The 18531-nt window shown below is 41.9% G+C and overlaps 1 protein-coding gene across 1 annotated transcript in view; it reads right to left on the reverse strand.

The window, feature by feature from the left end:
• Positions 1–16980, reverse strand: part of tlcd3a (TLC domain containing 3A) — a 28700-nt gene extending 11720 nt beyond the window's left edge. The window contains exons 1-3 of the mRNA XM_030100917.1: positions 16676–16980; positions 5573–5659; positions 3039–3258 (exon numbers count right to left, since the gene is read on the reverse strand). Coding sequence (XP_029956777.1) covers positions 3039–3258; positions 5573–5659; positions 16676–16797 — 429 coding nt within the window. The 5' untranslated portion in view covers positions 16798–16980. The remainder of the gene's footprint in view (positions 1–3038; positions 3259–5572; positions 5660–16675) is intronic.
• Between the last annotated feature and the right edge of the window lie 1551 nt (positions 16981–18531).

An 18531-nucleotide genomic window follows, 5' to 3' on the forward strand; every position in this document is an offset into this window, starting at 1 on the left:
GCCGACAAGCGAGGGAACAAAAGGAGGAACAAAGAGAGGTGAGATGAGTTTGGAGGAAGGAGAGGATGACTGCAGCTGGAGCTGAATAATGTAGGGTAATGTGATCTCTTCTAGCCACTGCAAACAAAGGGCTTGGTTTCCACCGCACCTGGCCGGCTAACCTGGGATCCTGCTGGGAGGGGAGCGTGGCTCTGTTGCACGTTCTGTAAACGTTACGGTACAATTCTCTGCTCCAAGAGCAGAACTGACCCCTAGTTTAACAAGAACTTCTTCATTGTTCTTGTAAGTCCATGCTTGAAAATTTAATGTGGATTTATTCAATTTAGTCTCATTTACAACCTTTAACTGCTTTCTTCTTTCTTTAGAAGTAAACAGCCATTCTCTCTTCCTGTTCATTCTTAATGCACCCATTCCCCTTTGCACACATTAACAATTCAAGGACGTAAAGGAAAACAATGAAGAGCCATATTTTTTGCAGTTGTTCAAAGAAAGTAATCAATAAGTAGCGGCTCAGTGCTCCTTTCTTTTCCTGTCATGTGCTTGTTTGGAGGCCTGAACACTTGGTGTTTCCTGTGAAATGAGCAAGCGAGGCTGTTTCCTCCAGCGAGGCTGCTTAAACTTCAACTCTGTGAGAGGCGGTGAGGGGAAAATGCCTTGATTTAACCAAGGATGGTCAGAATTCAACAGCATACCGCAAAAGGAGATGGCACAGCGAGGAAAATGTCTGCCGTCCCAGAGAGGACTGAAACCCGATGATAAAGTTCAGAGGAAATGACCCATGTTCCTGCATCCCCTCTCCTAAAACCCTGCTTACGTTTCCATCATTTCCTACTTTTGAAGAAACCTTGACATTGTTGTGATCTTTTAATTAAATTCCATTTTAAAACCAGGTATCCAAACGCAGTTTGTGTCACTTTATATCTCATGACTGCAGTGCTCCCAACTAATCCACAGAAGCCGCACTAAACTCTTAACACAGCTGGACTTTTCCACCGGGCCCAGAAGAGAGGTACACACATTACTCCCGGTTCGTTTTTTTGAAATGTTAATCACCAATTTAACAGCTAAGTCAGGGTCAGCTGACCTTTTGACCAGCCAGGAAACAAACAAAGAGCGTGTGGTATTGAAATTTCTGTCTAATCTGAGAACAAAACTCAGTCCTAAAGACGATTAGGTCATTTTTATCCGTCCAGAATGGGGACACGTCAGGACATAACTTCAAGTCACGTGATCATTCAGCATTTCTCTTGAGTTGTATAGACTGCAAAGCTACTAATAACGCCTCTTGCTGCTAAGACACAGGCTGCATCAAACTATGTGTCCGTTGCATTGTGGACTTGACTTGATTGTGTGAAGCAGTTCTAAAGTGTAGCTTACGGTTACTTAACAGCACAGCGGGATGAAAGACGTTTGCTAATTCAAATAAATGTGCTTCCACTCAACCCAGGCAGCATCTCAGTCTATTTATTTCAACACTGGGCTGAAATCGGGCTGAGAGGCTGAAACTTACTTGATAGGTAATCCATGACAATGAGCAGTGATGTCTATTTTTTGCTGCCACTTAAGTAATCATTAGGAGATAATGCAGCTTAAAACAAGGATTGATTTGAAACCAGCACACAACATTAGAGTACACGCTAGTAATGCATTACTGGCAGTGGAGTGTACTAAAAGGACACATGACTTATTACTTATCACAAGTGAGCATCAGCTCACTTCAAGTTGATATCTGTAGTGTGCTAAAGTGAACCGATAGCTGTGAGAAAAGCAGGGAAAGCACATTAAGAATCATTACATTTAAACAGCCAGCTGTAGAAAATGGATTCAAGAATGAAACTGGAGTGGATTTTAATGCCAATGTTCAAAGTTTGTGAATCAGATTTCAGAAATTGTTCCATATAATACACTGTATTTTTAAAAAAGTATGAGAAAAGTATCACATACTGTAAGTGTCAATTCCATTGTGACAATATAATCACTTAGTATCCTTTTCCTCAAAGGTAAATGTCGATTATTTATTCTATGAATGGCTAAAATAAAATCATACTGCCATCCAACACAAATCTGGTGAATTAGTACGTTTACATGCAGTCAATATTCAGGTTTCTGAAACATTTGGAATAACCCGTTTACATGCTTAAACAGACAGATTTACTCCTGTTTACATGATCAGGGATATCCCCATTCAAACCACGGCGCACAGACGACATCATGACTGCATTTGCACTTCATGCCACTAGGTGTGCCGTTTGCATGTTCAACTTTATTTTACACAGACACCACAGAAGAAGAAGGGCCCTAGAGTCTCTCTGCATGTTTTTAGAAAAGAGTGTTAGGGGCAAGAAGACGTGGTAATATGTTCAATGATGCGATGCACCGTTTTTTCAGTAAAAGAGAAGAACTGAACGATCGTTTCCGCACATTTTATTGACTTAGTAGCAGTTAAACTGTGTCACAAGTAGTTTCTGTACTCAAAAGACCAAGATTCCTTGCGGATAGAACATGCGCAGAACAGTATTTCATGTCCCTTTCGACATATTCCGATGCGCGTTTATATGACCAGGAATTCGGGTTAGAAATGGAGTAACCCAGGGGTAATATTCGGGTTTTTAAAAACCGAAATATGAGCACATTTGGGTTTTTGCTTGTTTTTACATGGCTGTGCACAACTGGGTTATTGTGAATTCCGGTTAAGAAAGGGTTACTGCCTGCATGTAAACGTACTGAATGACTCAATGTGAGGTTTTTCTTGTTGTTTACTGTAAAAAGATCCCCACGTGACTCACACTGCTTCCCCTTCACTTGCCTGTGCTGAGATGTTGACGTATCAGTTACTGTATTGATACTGAGACTGGGAATCCCACAGTTCAGGTGGAGCTCTCATCATCTGTGGCGCTGACGTCCCTGACTCCGTTCAGTAATCACTGCAGCAATGCTGCATGTGTTTCGTTCCGTTTCTTAATTATTGGTCTGGCCTGCTGACAATAAGACCTCATCAATACTGTCTCCCCCCCCCCCCCCCCCGCTCCCCGGCTCACCAGGGTGACAGGCAGCAGGATGGTGAGCAGCGCGATGTGATGCAGCACCAGCAGGAACTCTCTGCGGACGAAGGAGTTTACGGTCCTCAGCGAATGCTGCTTGTAGTCCTCGTGTCCTTTGACGCGGAACCGGTAGTAATGACTGAGGTACATTGCGAAGATGTCGTACGTCATGTACGGGACGCCGTACCAGATGACAAAGTGGGTAGCCAGCCAGTGCCTGGGGGCGAAGAAGAAGAAGAAAGAACAATCAAATATGTGTTCCTGCTGCATCTATTTATGTACAAGATGGATCACACTGGAAATACTCTTTTCTTTTGTCCCATTTTAAAGAAACTGTCTCTAACATGTTTGCAAAGGGATTTTTTTTTCATCATACTAAGCACAATTTTCCTCCAACAGAGCATCAGGTAATAATATTCAGAGGAAGAAATATGTTTTATGGGCAGCTGAAATGGATGCAAACATGGGTGAACTATTATTACTGCATTTAAACCTTCAATATGAGCAAGTTTTGGATGCAAGCCTAGCTCCAATCCAGTCCTAATCCAAAGCATCTTGACAAGAGAGCAGGGTCGCAGAGGAAGGAAGAGGAGGACTCTTCTCGAAAGCTCTTTACAAATCTTGATCGAGAGGCGTTTGTGGTTTCCAGCTGTCAGCTCTGTTTGAGGCTTTGTCACACGGGACTGAAACAGGCACCTAGCAGCTGTGTTCAGAGGTGGAAAAGCCCCGGCAGATTACACATTATGAACGCGGCTTCACTGTAACTGGACTGCGACTCAGCACTTTTTGACACCGGCTACATCTGGGGAGATGTGAATGATTTAGTAGCACTACTTTTTATTTTGGTATATTTTTTTTATTTGCACAGAGAACATTTTTTTTCTTTGAAAACATGAGTTAGAAACAGACACTTCCGTCCCTATCAACACAGAATATATCCAAATTCAACAAATGCATATTCAGTATCCCTTAACAGTAATTTATTGGCACATTTGGCAAAAAGTAAACTAAGTTGATGTTGTCTTAGTGGAGCTGTCGCAGTATTGAGAGCCACCAGATGCTACAGTGGAAGGGGAAACTAAATGACCTTTAGTTTCAGTAGAATACACACAGACACTCTTTTAACCTACATGCCTTGGCAGTCACATGCAGAGCATGGAGAAGCTCCAAGGCAGACTTATGTAAGTACAGTGTAATAAACAGCTTGGATGGCTGCAGCACTCTAATGAGCACCGATTACCGTGATGGTTAATTATGTGGACAGAATGGAGCGAAGCTGCGGGCCAGAGCTGAGCTACTGACCCCTCACCTCTCACTGGGCTCTTCAGCTCTTAAGGTCAGTGGATGGAGATTAAGAGCAGTAAAGCACAACAAACAGCTCAAGGAGGAACGGAGCGGATTCTCTGGTGAAGACAGTCGGATGTTTATGTAAGCAGTCCAAAAATCTTTCAGAATTTATTCAAAGGGTCATTTATTTCAGCCGGACTTGTGAAGCTGGGTTAGTAATAAATAAATACGGTTCATTCTGTATTGCTACTGTTACGGCAAAACACATTTAAAGAAGTGCCCCTATTTTACAGATCTGTGATGCAGATTTTGCCAGTTTTTAATAGATGCCGTTCCCAAAGCAACCGGGGTTTAGACCCGGGCCCCCAACACTTAAAGGCGTCTGTCATCAAGAGACACAGATCTGTGAAAATTCTTTCAATAAAGCAACCACTGAAAGCAGATTAGCAGATGAAGCAAGGTCAAATAAGCCTTGCCTGTTCATATCTCAGTCTCACAATTGTTTTTGGTAAACAGTTTGTTTACACTCCGTTTTCAATATTTTGGGGAGGTTTGGTACAGCAAAGCTTTTGGAAGTGACATTAAGGAGGGAACAGAGGCTAAATCAAATGACAGATTGCGATGGAGTATTAGAGTATTCATGGGGAGCATGTGTGCAATAAGCTGCGGGCCGTGTGCACGTCACAGGACAGCAGAACTGAGCAGCGTTGTGGAGGAATTAAGCTGCGCGGGTGAAGGGGAGGGGTGGCGGAGATTAGCAGCCTGAAACTGGGACTGCCCCGGTCCGGCCGCTGACTCAGTAGGATTAATGGGTTAGCATTAGCCCAGTGTCACACTTTCCTGAACCGCACTGGGAGGCTCGGGGTATGCTAGCGGTAGGTAAAACAGGTAGGTGACGCGCGTGATGTGAAACAAGTGATCACAGGAAAGACTGCTTTTACAACACTGATGTTTTAAAAACATTCAGCACCACCTTTTTTTTTTCTTCCTGGACATTAAGGGTAGTTTGAACTTCCTCACACAGCATTCGAGAGTCTGCAAATAAAACCGCTATTTCCCCTTTTTGCAGACATTAGTCTTAGAAGCACATCCCCGCAGTACGCTTAAACTAATTTTAAGGCTACAGTCCAGTCTATACATTCAAACAGCGACTGAGTTTTTGCAGGTTTTTTGTTACAATATCATATGAGTATTTTTTTTCAACATCTGACCACAGTTTGACAAAGAGCATCAACAAGTCTGACCTGTCGGTAATGACGTTGCCCTGGCATGATGACACCACCACGACTCCTGCTGTTGTTGCCATGGCAGCATGGATGGAGGACACCAGTCTGCAAGACACACACAAAAAAAGACAAACTTCATTTCAGCATTCAGTCACAAAATCTATGCAGCTACTTTATGTGTTGTGAATCAAATATATTGACGATTACTGGATGGATACTGATGTCAATTTAGAAGCTTTGAATTTTAATCTGCTGTCATCATTGCTGTTGCTGTTCGACATGCCAGTCTGCCTCAGTCTGTATTTCGTGGCACACGCAAACACAGAAGCATCTCAACAGACCTGCTGGTTTGGCTGTGGGGCCATTGTGTACTCAGCAGCGGTTTGATCAAGTTTAGATAAAGCATGGTTTAGTTGATAGATAAGGCCTCTATTGTACTCTGTGTACCAAGAAAAATATCCCTTTGCTAAATGTCGGCATTTTGGTGCTCGATCAAATTCAATGTGCCTCATATTATCGGTCACATTCACCCATTCATACAGACAATGGCAAGAACTGCCATGCAATGTGGAATCGGAGCGCCAATGAAGAAAAACAGAAATAAGAGAATCATTTTTAGGTGAGTCAGAATGAAGGTTATGTTTGTGAATGGAAAATTCTTCTAGAATAAAGTCATCAACCCATCATGCTATGTCCGGTATGTTAATTGGCAGCATCGCCATCAATGAACTTTTTGTACCCATTGTTTAATTGAAGCAATGAGCTCACAGAAATCTATTCAAAGGCTTTATTTGCGGTTTGGTGATGCTCCAGATTGTGGTGGATGAGAATTGCTTCGACGTGCAATATTTGCTGGCTTGTACTTTGTGTTATTGTTACATTTATTCATCACACTCCCAAAGTCTTGTGAGCAGGCTTCACTCACAAGTTTTGCACCGATTGTTTGGTCTTCTTGCAACAATTATGAATGAGTTCAACAAACAGAAAGCTTTTGCTTCTGTTATTTTTCGTGGTGCTGTTACAGAAACGGCTCAGTTCAAACATTATTCTTTTTTTTTTTTTTTTTTTTAAGAAGATGTTGGTAGTCCAGCTGAACATCTGGATCCTTTGGTGAAGAGATCAATCATACAAAGTACACCTATCCTACTGACTTACCACAATAAATTAAAGTTGCTCTCCTGGTCTGTGTGTCTCCTGAATAACTGAATGGCCATGACGAAACCTTTTGAATATAGGTCAATTTTGACACAAGTGTCACTTCAGGTGAGCCCCACAAGCAGCCAGACCTACGAGTTCAGTGTGCCATCGTAGGATTAGCAGTGCTTGGCCTCAACTTTCCTTGTCTATAAACAGACCTGTGACATAGGAGAACTTGGTACATCTCTATTTGAAGTGTCTCTGTGCGGTGGCGTAAGGCATACATGGCATTCACAAGCCTCACACCTATCTTGTCACAACTTCTGAGATATTTCTTATTGATTCGAATAAAGACGCAAACATTCTGAGGGAGGAATAAGCCACACTGTGACATCCTGAGATTGATATGAAAAAAAAAAAAAAACATTTAGTTTACAATCAAACAGATGTTGACTCTCTTTTAATGGTCCAAAGGGAATTATTTTTGGTCCGTTTTAAAGAGGACGCCGGATTATATCACCAATTTGTTCAAACTATGAATGAATGCTTTCGCTCAGAAAAGCTCGCTCTCTCTTTCTCTCTCCCTGGCCATTCTCCAGCTTGGCAGCACTGACAGTAAGCTGCTTTGAAATCAGAAAACATGTAATTTATTCCTCGGCGCTCACTGCGGCCATAACAGACAGTGGCCCCTTTTACACAACACTTTGTTTAGGAATCATTTCCCTATGGGCCTGCTTTACATCTCCACCGACTCATCACCACCTACACTAATGAACAGAGACAAACACTGGTTTCCTTGTGAAGCTGCAAATGGGACAATTACTCAGCTCTCGTTCATAATGAATGAGAGGTTAGTGTGGGCTGCTCATTTCTTAAGATTTGGAGACTTTTTCAGGATCAATAGTGCACACAAACAGTAGCACTTCGTTATCGATCAGAAATAATGCACATAAGTCTCTTTTACACTGTGATTCAAAATGCGAGAATATGGTCATATGATACGACATTTATGTACGCCTCCAATGTCTTCAGGAAATGAACAACGACAACCAAGAACTGAGCTGCATTTATGTGGAGAGAAATGTCTTGCTAAATAATTACATTATGAGAAAGTGGACGCAGTTCAGCGATTACCTCTTGGGAATTTGCACAGTTATGTTATGGTGCGGCGCTGGTGACACTTGAATTATCGTTTTGGAAGCCACAGCTCAAAGCAGTAGTTGCGCGGTGACACAAAGATACGAGGTGGCGGCTGTGTGGTAACAGCCATCAATGAATTCCCTCCAGTGTACAATATAACACCACGGATTTCAGCCACAGTCAAAGATATAATCACGATTGCCTGCCGCTTATCTGGGACGGCCAAAATTACACGGCCTCCACACATCAGTGAGAAAAAGTGGCTTGTTTTGGGATTGCGAATCCTCAAAAGGAGACTATTAAAACTTAAATCACAAGCAATTTGTTCTGACCACATTACAAGTACTTCCTCTGGTCTGGACAGCTCTTCAATCATCACAGAGCAGACAGCAGCTGCAAGTCCTGATGTTTTATTGGGTCGGAACACCAAATAAATCAAACAAAAGCTGCAAGGAAAACAAATTCACAGCAGACGGGAGAGATATGACTACTTGCTAAATGACAAACTATCAGTACAAATGATGCATTCAAGGGTAATTTGACTTCTTATTGGGGAGCTAGATTCATGATCTATACTACAAGTGAGAAGTAGCGACCACGGGCCAATTTAGACGGTTTGATTTCACTTTTAGAAAACGATCACATTATCCATCTTTTTCTACCACTCAACAGTACCTATATTACTTTATTTCCCAACCCTGCTCCTCAAGATTTTTCTCACTAGCCCAGGATTAGCCAATAATAAGCCTTTTATATCCCTTTTGAGCAATAGGCATCTTTCCTGGAGTTTATTTGTTCCTCAGTCATTCATGCTACCTGGGCTTTACATGCACTTTTACTCGTTCTTTGTCTCAAACCACCTCAGAGCACAGTTTAAATATTCTGCTCTTCTGTAAACATCAGGAAATAGCAACATTTTCCAACACTTGATTCTTGTTAAGAGTAATGAAACCACAGAAGACCGGACATAAGAATCCAATATCTGCAAAACAGCCACCACTTTTTATGCTTCGAGATATACTAGTGATATGGATGCAAACGATGGGAGCCAATAGAAAGTTCCTTTCTATCCACTTGGAATCACATGGCTTCACACCAAGACTTACACACCCAGACTACTAATATTTAATCAGATATCAGTTGGATTCCATACGGACGCAGGCTCTGGATAAGATCTGAGTTACCAGAACCAAGACGAGATCTACAAGGTCAACAGACTGCCATCTTTCTCTTCTTAATGGTGCGCTACAAACTGCAAGACTGTGGAACAAAGGGGGCATTTGTATGGTTTCCTGCTTGAACCTGCTGTCACCTTACGCGAGTGTCTATGGGGAGTACGGCCACGACACAGGAATCGACAAGGCAACGAAAGCCATGTGACAGGCGAGTAGAGTACCTCAAGCCTGAGCTGGGAAAGCATGACTGGCCTCTTAACCCTCTTCCACCAAGCCTGCTGCCTTTGAGGGCTGTATGGTTGCATACTCGGTCACAAGACCCAGATTTTTACACAGCAAATTCATTGTGCATCCGCCAATAACCCCCTCTCGCTCTCTGCTGATGAAAGGTTGAGGTTGATGGGGTGAGGAGCGTGCGGCGGGGGAAAAAAGGGAAGAATGCCTCGTTGCCTTGTTCGGAAATGTTGTCTTTTCTTTCCTGCTGTGTCAGGCCAGTGAAGAACATCGGCTTCCCTTTCACTAGGACACTAGGACCAAGTGTTAGTACTGACTGTTTCGTTATCCACGGACTATTTGCTCTTTCATGTTCTGTCACACACACAGCATCTGACAGTCAGGAGTGGTGTTTTTTTTTTTTTTTTTTTTCCTTCAAGTAAATGGGCAACCTAATCTATGGGTCCATGGGCACTGCAGTAGAGTGAAAGAAATGAAAGAAAGTGACAGCAGCGGCTAAAACAGCAAACAGGGCAAAGTGCATTTCAAAGAGAGAAGGAGCTCTCTCGCTCGCTCTCTTTCTCCCGATCACTACCCTACAATAGCAGAAATGAATGCAGCAACATCAGTAACTGCAGGAAATCACCTCAATACTTCTGTTAACAGATTTACTATTGCAACCTGATTTAATTTGTGTTACATCTTTACAAAATGAGATTAAAAACATTTTTTAGCACTTTTTATATATGCGATTAGTCAGCTAACAGCCACTGACGAGTCAGCAGAAATGTTAGTTGGTTAAAACAATTCTTGTTGTATTCACATCTGCTCAACTGACTACAAGTTTGAGCTACAGAGTCAAAGGACAGGAGTCATCCCCTCTGAGGGAACTGCACTTTTAGATCAGAATAGGACGAAATGTCGCCTCGCATAATCAGCACTTTTTGTCAGTATTTTTGTGAGGAAAATAAAAACAAGAGAGCATGTAATCTGTGTCAGTATAGAACAGTGAATAGTGTCCAGCTGGAGTGATACACAACCACATTAGCATTTTGAATATCAAACCTTGGGCCAATCTTACACCATTTAACTGGAAACGTGATCACGGGAGACTACAGCATATCCGTTTTCAGCGTACTTCGGTTTCCTACCATAGTCCAACAATATGCATGCTAAGCTTATTGATGGGAGGTGTGGTGTTTGCCGCGATGCACTGGCATACATTCACTTTTTCCACTCAATGTATGTAAGCATGACGACATGGTCAAGATGATCTGCTGAAGTTCAAACTGAACATGAGAATGAGGAAATGAAATGTGACTGAAACGTGGCCTTTGAGAGTGGCATGGTTGTTGGTGCCAGGCGGGCTGGTCTGTGTATTTTACAGAGTGCTGAGCTACTGGGATTTTCACACACAACCATCTGTGGGGGTTTACAGAGAGTGGTGCGAAAAAGATAAAATATCCAGTGAGCGGCAATCCTGAGGGCGAAAATGTGTTGTTCATGCCAAAGCCTGGAGGAGAATGGACAGACTTGTGGTGGGACAGTTAGTGTGTCTTTAGGATCCCAGGAGCTATGTGTGCTAGAGAACTGTACTCCTGGTAGGGCCACCCATGCCCAACAGGTCGAAGGGTAGACGAAGGGTGACCCCATGGCTCTCCAAGTTGGGGGTTGGGTGCTGGGTTATAAACATGATCTGTTAAAACCTATTTATTACAGAAACTGAAACTAGCATCGTCACTACACCCTATGGTGGGGAAACAGAGTCACAAGATGATTTAGAAAGTTAGCTCAACTTCCCAGCAGTTATCAAAAAGTTGCTTCAGGCAGCTCATTTTAGCTTTTTTTTTTTTTTTTTTTGGGATGAGCACTTAAAACTATTTTATACTGAAAGCTCTGGAAAACTTGTGATTTATCCCATGTTATAATCATTTGCAAGCCTCCTCTTATCCTCGAGTCTGCACAACAGAATTAAAGAGTACAAAGTCAGTGCCACACATCAAGCCACAAAGGTAGCATTATTGAGAAATACAGCAGGGTGACATAATCCAGATTTACCCGTTAAGCCTTAAGATGGCGGTGGTTCCTAACGCTAATTTAATCTCTTTTATGGATGCCAAAGTCAAACACAACATACAACTGTCATTTACAAGTTAATAATTAGTTTCCTATGTGTTTGACGCAAAAAAGTAGTTACTGATGGACAGTGAGGAGCTATGACATGACTGAACTGTGCTGTGGAGGCATTATTAACAGAAAGGCCTTTGAGTGAATTAAAGATATAAATGTGGTTGTGAAACACTGACTGATTGTGCTGGTTGGATAATAAAAGCTTGTGAAGCAAAGTGTTTCTTTTCTGTCCGATACAGGTGTAACACCACGTGTCATTCAAGCAAGTCTGCACTTGACACTTTTTTGCCTGTTCAGTCAAGATTGCTGACAAGCACGATTCCTCACTTTCTCAAACACTCTGGACAAATAAGGAAGTTGTCCTTGAGCGGCAGTGATAACCAATATCATTTGCAAATAAATGAGCTCTCTTCAGATGACTAACCCAGAAACCAAAGAGTTTTCTCTGGTGCCAACCTCACTCTTTTGCTTTTTATTTTTTTTTAACTGCAAGTTAAAAATAACAAGAGTGCCTCTTGTTTCTGTATCCTTTCAACAAACTTGAGTGTGGTAGTCTCAAAACAACCTCTTGAACATTAGCTGCAAATGAGGATACGCTTTCTTGAGAATGGCTTCAGCCCCCTGCGACTGAGTGGTTTCCAAAAAAGGCGAGTTATATATGAAAACTTATAACTGGCCTAACTGTAGATAGTTTCCTTTTATTTGTCAAAAACACTGATTGTAACATCATAAAATACAAGCATTCAGAATTCTCAGCTTGATCGATCCTTTAAATTAAGGTGTCCTTCACTAGTTTTCTCGTTATACTAATCATGCTGTAACATTTGCAAGCAGGGTTGCAGGATTCAATGCTTCCTCTACAAAAAAACTATCAACTTTTGCAAAACCTTCACACTGATCCTGTCGGTTTTATGAATCTGCTTCATAAACACTCAGAGAAGGAAAAGAGGGGAGATGGGAGGTAAACAACAGGAAGAACCAGAGTTCCTGCTAAGCTCTGAAATCAGAGACTCGTCTCAGAGGCTGAGATGAACACAAACAAACGCTCAGCAGATATGGATCACAGTTGGTGGATGTGCAGTTCAGAACCTTCAGAAATATTTGAACATCAGTTGTCACTGGTCAAGGTTATTCTTGGTTTCACTGAGACTTTAGTTCTGGCTGCATACAAGTTAAAGTTTTGGAATATACCACAATACTTGCAATACAATACTAGTCTGATGATGGGCACCAAGACATTTTCTTTGTTTCCAAAGTTTTCAATGTGTTTCTTCTAATCCAAAAGCTGTGAAGTTGCTCCGTTTGGCCTTCTGGTTGCAGTCTATCACTGAACACTGCTGTCAAGGGGTTAAAAGATGGAATCAAACAAATGAAGTGAAAAGAAAATCTATGAAGTGAAACAAAATCAAGTTTTGTAGAAGTTCTACAGACAATTGTACAGTGCCTTACCAACTTTTACAAAATTCCAGTACCTATAAGTGTTGCATCAAGTGCTGCACCAAATAACCTCCAAATCCACCTCATTCAATCCACTGATTTCTATGAGGAAAGAAATTATCAGGGAGGGTTAACATATTGCCACCTAAAGGCTGCAGGTGGAAAGTGCCTTAAAGCAAACTTCACACTAGTAGTACATTTCCCTCATCCAGACCACGGTCTGGGAAAAAAAAAAAAGGTTCACACACAGGTCGGGTTTGCTTTGTGCTTACACTGGCACTTTCTACATCAGAACAGGAGCTGTAAATAAAACACATGCTGGACAGCCGTTGTGTCATATATTCTGTCTCATACTACAGTGTCGTGTGCAGGGCTACATGCTATTTATTTTGGAATTACAGGGGTGACCAGCTGAAAACTCATCAATAGACTTTCACACGTTTTGATTTTAAGGGTTTAGAACAGTCAGAAGATGTACAAGGAGTGAGTGATTCTCTCACTTTTACAAAGAGAACGTGAAATGTGAATACAGGTAAATATGCTGGCTCGACTGAATTTTTCAAAGTTGTAGACCTAGACAACAAGACTGAAAGTCTGCTCCACCTGGGTTGGAAGGGACAAAGCGCTCTGTGCACTCACGAGAACTCTGCACCAAAATCTGACAAGGACGTCAAATAGCATGTAAGATGTTAAAGTGAAACTCAAACAGAAAAGGTCACAAAGTCATCTGTCGGCTAACTGTCATGCCCGATAGGATGCTAATTTACAAGCTTGCTATTGGCTAATGGTCTGGTCTGTGACGCCATAATTCAGCTGGAAATAGCCCAATACTAACATACTGAATGTTTACATAATGCTGATTATTAGGGGTGGGACGAGACACAAATTTCACGGGACGAGATGTCTCGCGAGATTGAGTCCACGAGATCGAGACGACACGAGACCGGGGCGGGGGGGGGGGGGGGGGGGGGGGGGGGGGGGGGGGGGCAGCGCGGTACTCACATGCAGCGTCGGAACATGGCGTGTCGGGTCGGAGTGCCCCTTGTACGGCCACGTTGCCCTCCGCTCTACACTGCGCCCTCGGCGGCCGCCTCGTTCCCCTATTCCCATTCAAACCGCGGCGCACAGACGACGCCATGACTGCATTTGCACTTCATGCCACTAGGTGCGCTGTTTGCATGTTCAACCTTATTTTACACAGACACCACAGAGGAAGAAGGGCGCCGCAGCCGCTGCAGGCTCTCTCTGCATGTTGTTAGAAACAGAGTGTGAGCCGGCAAGACGTGGTAAAATGTGCATTGATGCGATGCACCGTTTTTTCAATAAAAGAGAAGAACTGAACGATCGTTTCCGCACATTTTCTTTACGTCGTATCAATTAAACTGTATCACAAGTAGTTTGTGGACTCAAAAGACCAAGATTCCTTGCAGATAGAACATGCGCAGAACCGTATTTCATGTCCTTTTCGACCGGATTTTTAAATATGAATATGAGCATATTCAGGGGTTTGCACGTGTTTATATGGCTGTGCGCCTTGTAATGTATCATTCCGTCAATATTCCAGTTAATAAAGAGTTTTTGCCTTGATATAAACGTACTTAATCTCGCGGCATTCGATCTCGCGGGATCTCGCGGCATTGCGATCTCGCGAGATCTCGTGACACGAGATCTCGTCCCATCCCTACTGATTATTAAGACGGAGGTATTATGGTTTCAATAATAAATCATTATATTCCCATGCAATTTACCAGCTAAGTCGACTAAGGGCCGGTTCACACAGCAACATTTTTAAATTGAAAATCTGAAACTTCCATTGCGTTTCAGGTGTCCATTTACATGACAACGGTACACAGAACCATGGAAAATGTAACTTTGACAGTTCCCAAGGCGGAGCTTATCGAAAATGACTCCATCTCTGCGTAAACAGGAAAATGCAACTTTTTAAAAACTCTCAGACTCCATGTAGATGGAAGAAAAGGCAACTTTTTTGAAATGCTGTGCATGCACACCATGCAGTAAATAGTTCTTCCACACATGGAAAAAACAACAATGGGCGCCTCCAGAGTTTCAAGAGTCCCAGTCCATATTCTCCTGGGATTTGGTAATTCTATAGCTGAGTCTGTGTACTTGCCATTGCTGATGTTTATAGTGTATTGTTCTCCATTTGCCTGTGCTACAAAAACAACATGACATGCTAACTACATTGGTTTCAGCGTTTCTAAGTTAACATGCATGGTTTTCAAATTGTTGCCATGCAAACACAGAAAGATCCATCTTGATTCGAAATGTCATGTAAACAGGACCAAAACGGTGCATGGAAACATACTATGCGTTTCTCACAGTACTAAACACTCAAATTGCAAATGTGTGACACAGAGGTGGACCTGCAGAGGTCCTCGGGGTGACCACAATGACTAACATGGGCACACCACTCTATTTCTTTGCTTTCTGGTCATCTGAACTTTGCAGATTTCAAAAATGGTCTTGGAGTTATGGCTATAAGAAGAATGCATGTCAGCAATGTTGAAATAGTGGAAAATATTCCTCCGTTGTGCATAACAGTGATGATCCACTACAAGAATCAAGCACTTGTGAAGATTACCAGCTCTGGTTTTGCCTCTACTGCATTCAAACTCCATCAAACTTCAAGAGAACATCGATGTTAGTATGGTGACCTGGGCTGGTCCACTTGTTTTGTGCACAACAGGGTTTGACTGACAGCTTTCACAATTCTACAAATTGACCATGGTAATGTAGCAGTCCCATGTGAGTTTGATTGAATCAGACCAAACCTGTCAAATGTAAACACTTCCATATTTATCTCTGATAAAGGCGTTTGCTAAAGTTTCACAACAAGGGGTGCTATTAGGTAATGTGATGACAGTACTGCATGTTTAAAATATAACTTTACACCTCAACTAGTAACAGCTGAAGCACAAATGTAACAGTGCAGGGACTTCAAAAAGTACAGTGAGAAGCTGCTGGAGGTATTCTACTGAGAAATCCAACAAGACTGGTACAATCCAAGTTGGAGATCCGTATGCTGGGAAAAATTAAAGCAGAGTATTAAAGGCTGGTTTTTGAGTGGTGAAACAGTGTGACATCCCCTGAGGCACGGACGCTCGTGAGAACAACATTTTCCGTTAGCTGAGCATTAGTAAATTAGCAGAAGCTATTGAGGAGCAGGATTCAGTGTTTTCCAGTGCATAGCTAACTCAGCAGTCGGGCTCGGACCAGAGCTCGGGAAGAGGATTAGCCGGAGTGACAGCCTACAAATGAGCATTGAACTGAGCTGGGCACATGTGAGCAAGTCACACTGACCAACACACCCACCCACTGTATTAATTATGACCCACTCAGGAGATGTAGAGTTGATGGAAGTTGAGCAAACACACAAAGATACCAAGCTCTATCCAGATCCTCTTACTAGAAGAACACTCATATCATGGGATAAAAAGGTCATTTTAAAGTTATGTAGAAAGAGCTATATAATATTGATATCTAAATGCATGTTGTGTATGAAAATATGCAGGCATGATGATCCAGGCTTAATGTGCTCCTTTGCATTTTTTTTTTTCCTTTTTCTCCTACGGGGACCCATAGTTTTGATTTGTTGTGGCAATTGCAAAACCCCTCTTATAAGGTTCACGAATGACTCTCTCATTTCACCATAAAGAGACGAGTTTTACTAAATCAAAAGGATTCTGATACGTTAACGGTTTATAAACGACGACCCCGGCGATTCTTTGGAGGGAGCATTAGAAATAAAATGCAAGCTAACTGAATGAGTGGTGATGTTGCTAGCTACCAAGCAGTGAGTAAGCTGACTTCAGGCTTCATTTACTCCCGGCTATGCTGGACATAAAGTGATGGATTTGTCCAGTTTTACCTCTCGCTGACCAGCACCACGTCGGCATCGCTCCAGTGCTTGAACACACACGGCAGGATCCTCCTGAAGGCGAAGAAGAGACCGGGGAAAACTACGGCGCCACAAGCTAAAACTTGCAACATCCTGCTCGTCTTTTTCTCCTTTAGGAAAAAAAAAAAAAAAAAAAAAAAAAAAAAGAAGCCCTGCCTGGAGACCTGACGCACTTCGGCCGGTTACACGCGGCGGTGGGGCATTATCGTACGGCCGGGGTGGTCGGTGTTTTTCACCGGGAGCAGCACACCATCAGCGGACACTCACACACTCACTCTGCGCTGTAGCTCAGCAGCAGCACCACTGTGGAGCTAATGGCTAACAGAGCTCACATCCGGCGGAGAGTTTCAGAATAAAGCTACGAACCGGTCCAGCACAGGCGTGGCTGCTAACGCCATTCCCTGTCGGTGTGCTTTTGTTCTGAAGGGAATGGATTTCCGGAGCTTATTAATGTTGACGTGCATTGACGCACGAAATCCTCTGTGTAGTGTGACTGTGACGAGTTTTCTCAGGTTAACATCTGCATGTTAATGCTTCAACGCTGAGCTTCTCAAAGTGTGCGGTGGACCACCAACCACGCTTCAGAGGCAAAAATAATCACAAATAAGAGTGATTTAGACTGACATATGCAAAAACATCTCAAATAATAGATAACAACAATATAATTGATTAAATAGAAGTTGATTGCGCTGTCAGTGGACTCACAGAAGTCTTATGCACATTTCCTATCCATGGAGAATTGCAACTCATTCTAAAGCTAAACTCTACTGCATATTGCAGTTCATTTTATTATATTTTAATATTTAAATTTTTGACACTGTGTTTTTCTTGCCTATATTTTTCTCATGTTTATTCTACTTTGAATAATATAATTGTCTGTTTTCTGTATTTTTTTCTCTATATTTTGGTATTCCTAACAACTACCCAACTAAGATAATATCAATGCATCCAAACAATAACAGCAACATTTCAAATGTATACCTCCTATAATATTCACGTTTCTTTCTAGGGGATGGCATTTTTAGTCAAACCTTTACCTGTGGCATAGTCTGGCTGTACTTCATCTTCACCACAAACTATCCCATGCTCTCTTGAAACATATCTCTGGATTGTAAGCTTTGTCTTGATTTCAAACACTTGTCTGAAACAAACTCTGAAACAGCACATCTATCTAACATGCATTTTACCAAATAATGAAACAACAGAGTCTAATAAATCACATTTCTGTATGATAAATATGTATGAAATGTGTCCAGGTGTAATGGACCTTTATCCTATGGGACAGCCTCCAACACTCAAATTTTACAGCAGATAAAGCAGTACAGAGTAAAGGTGGGGTGGATGGACATTTGCATGCTTTCTATTTTCAGTAAATCGCCTTCATGTGATATCATGTCAAGATGTGGTATTTACATGTATCATTCTGTTTAAATACACAAATTATTCATTCATTTTGTTGTATTTTGCTTGTCATTTACTTTGGTCCTTTATGGAAACTTCCTTTCCTTTTTGTGTCCTAATTGCTACTGTTCTTTAAATAATTAGTTTTATAGTTTTCTAAGCTTTCGTATTGTATCACTTTTTATGTTGTTGCATATTGTGGATGTTTGAACAGTGTTAAAGGTGTTAAACTTCTACATTCCAATATAAAGTGTAAAACTCTAAAGTCACATCACCTAAATGTAATGCATCAAATAAAATGAGCATATTGCCAATGACACATGTGAAAAGATAATATAATTATTATTAGAGCTATGACAAAACATTTGAAACTGAGTGCATTTATTTGAAGTGTGCTGAAGGATTATGCCTATACTCAAAACTCC

The sequence above is a fragment of the Salarias fasciatus genome, chromosome 10 (assembly GCF_902148845.1).
Source record: "Salarias fasciatus chromosome 10, fSalaFa1.1, whole genome shotgun sequence".
In the NCBI taxonomy this organism is placed as follows: Eukaryota; Metazoa; Chordata; class Actinopteri; order Blenniiformes; family Blenniidae; genus Salarias; species Salarias fasciatus.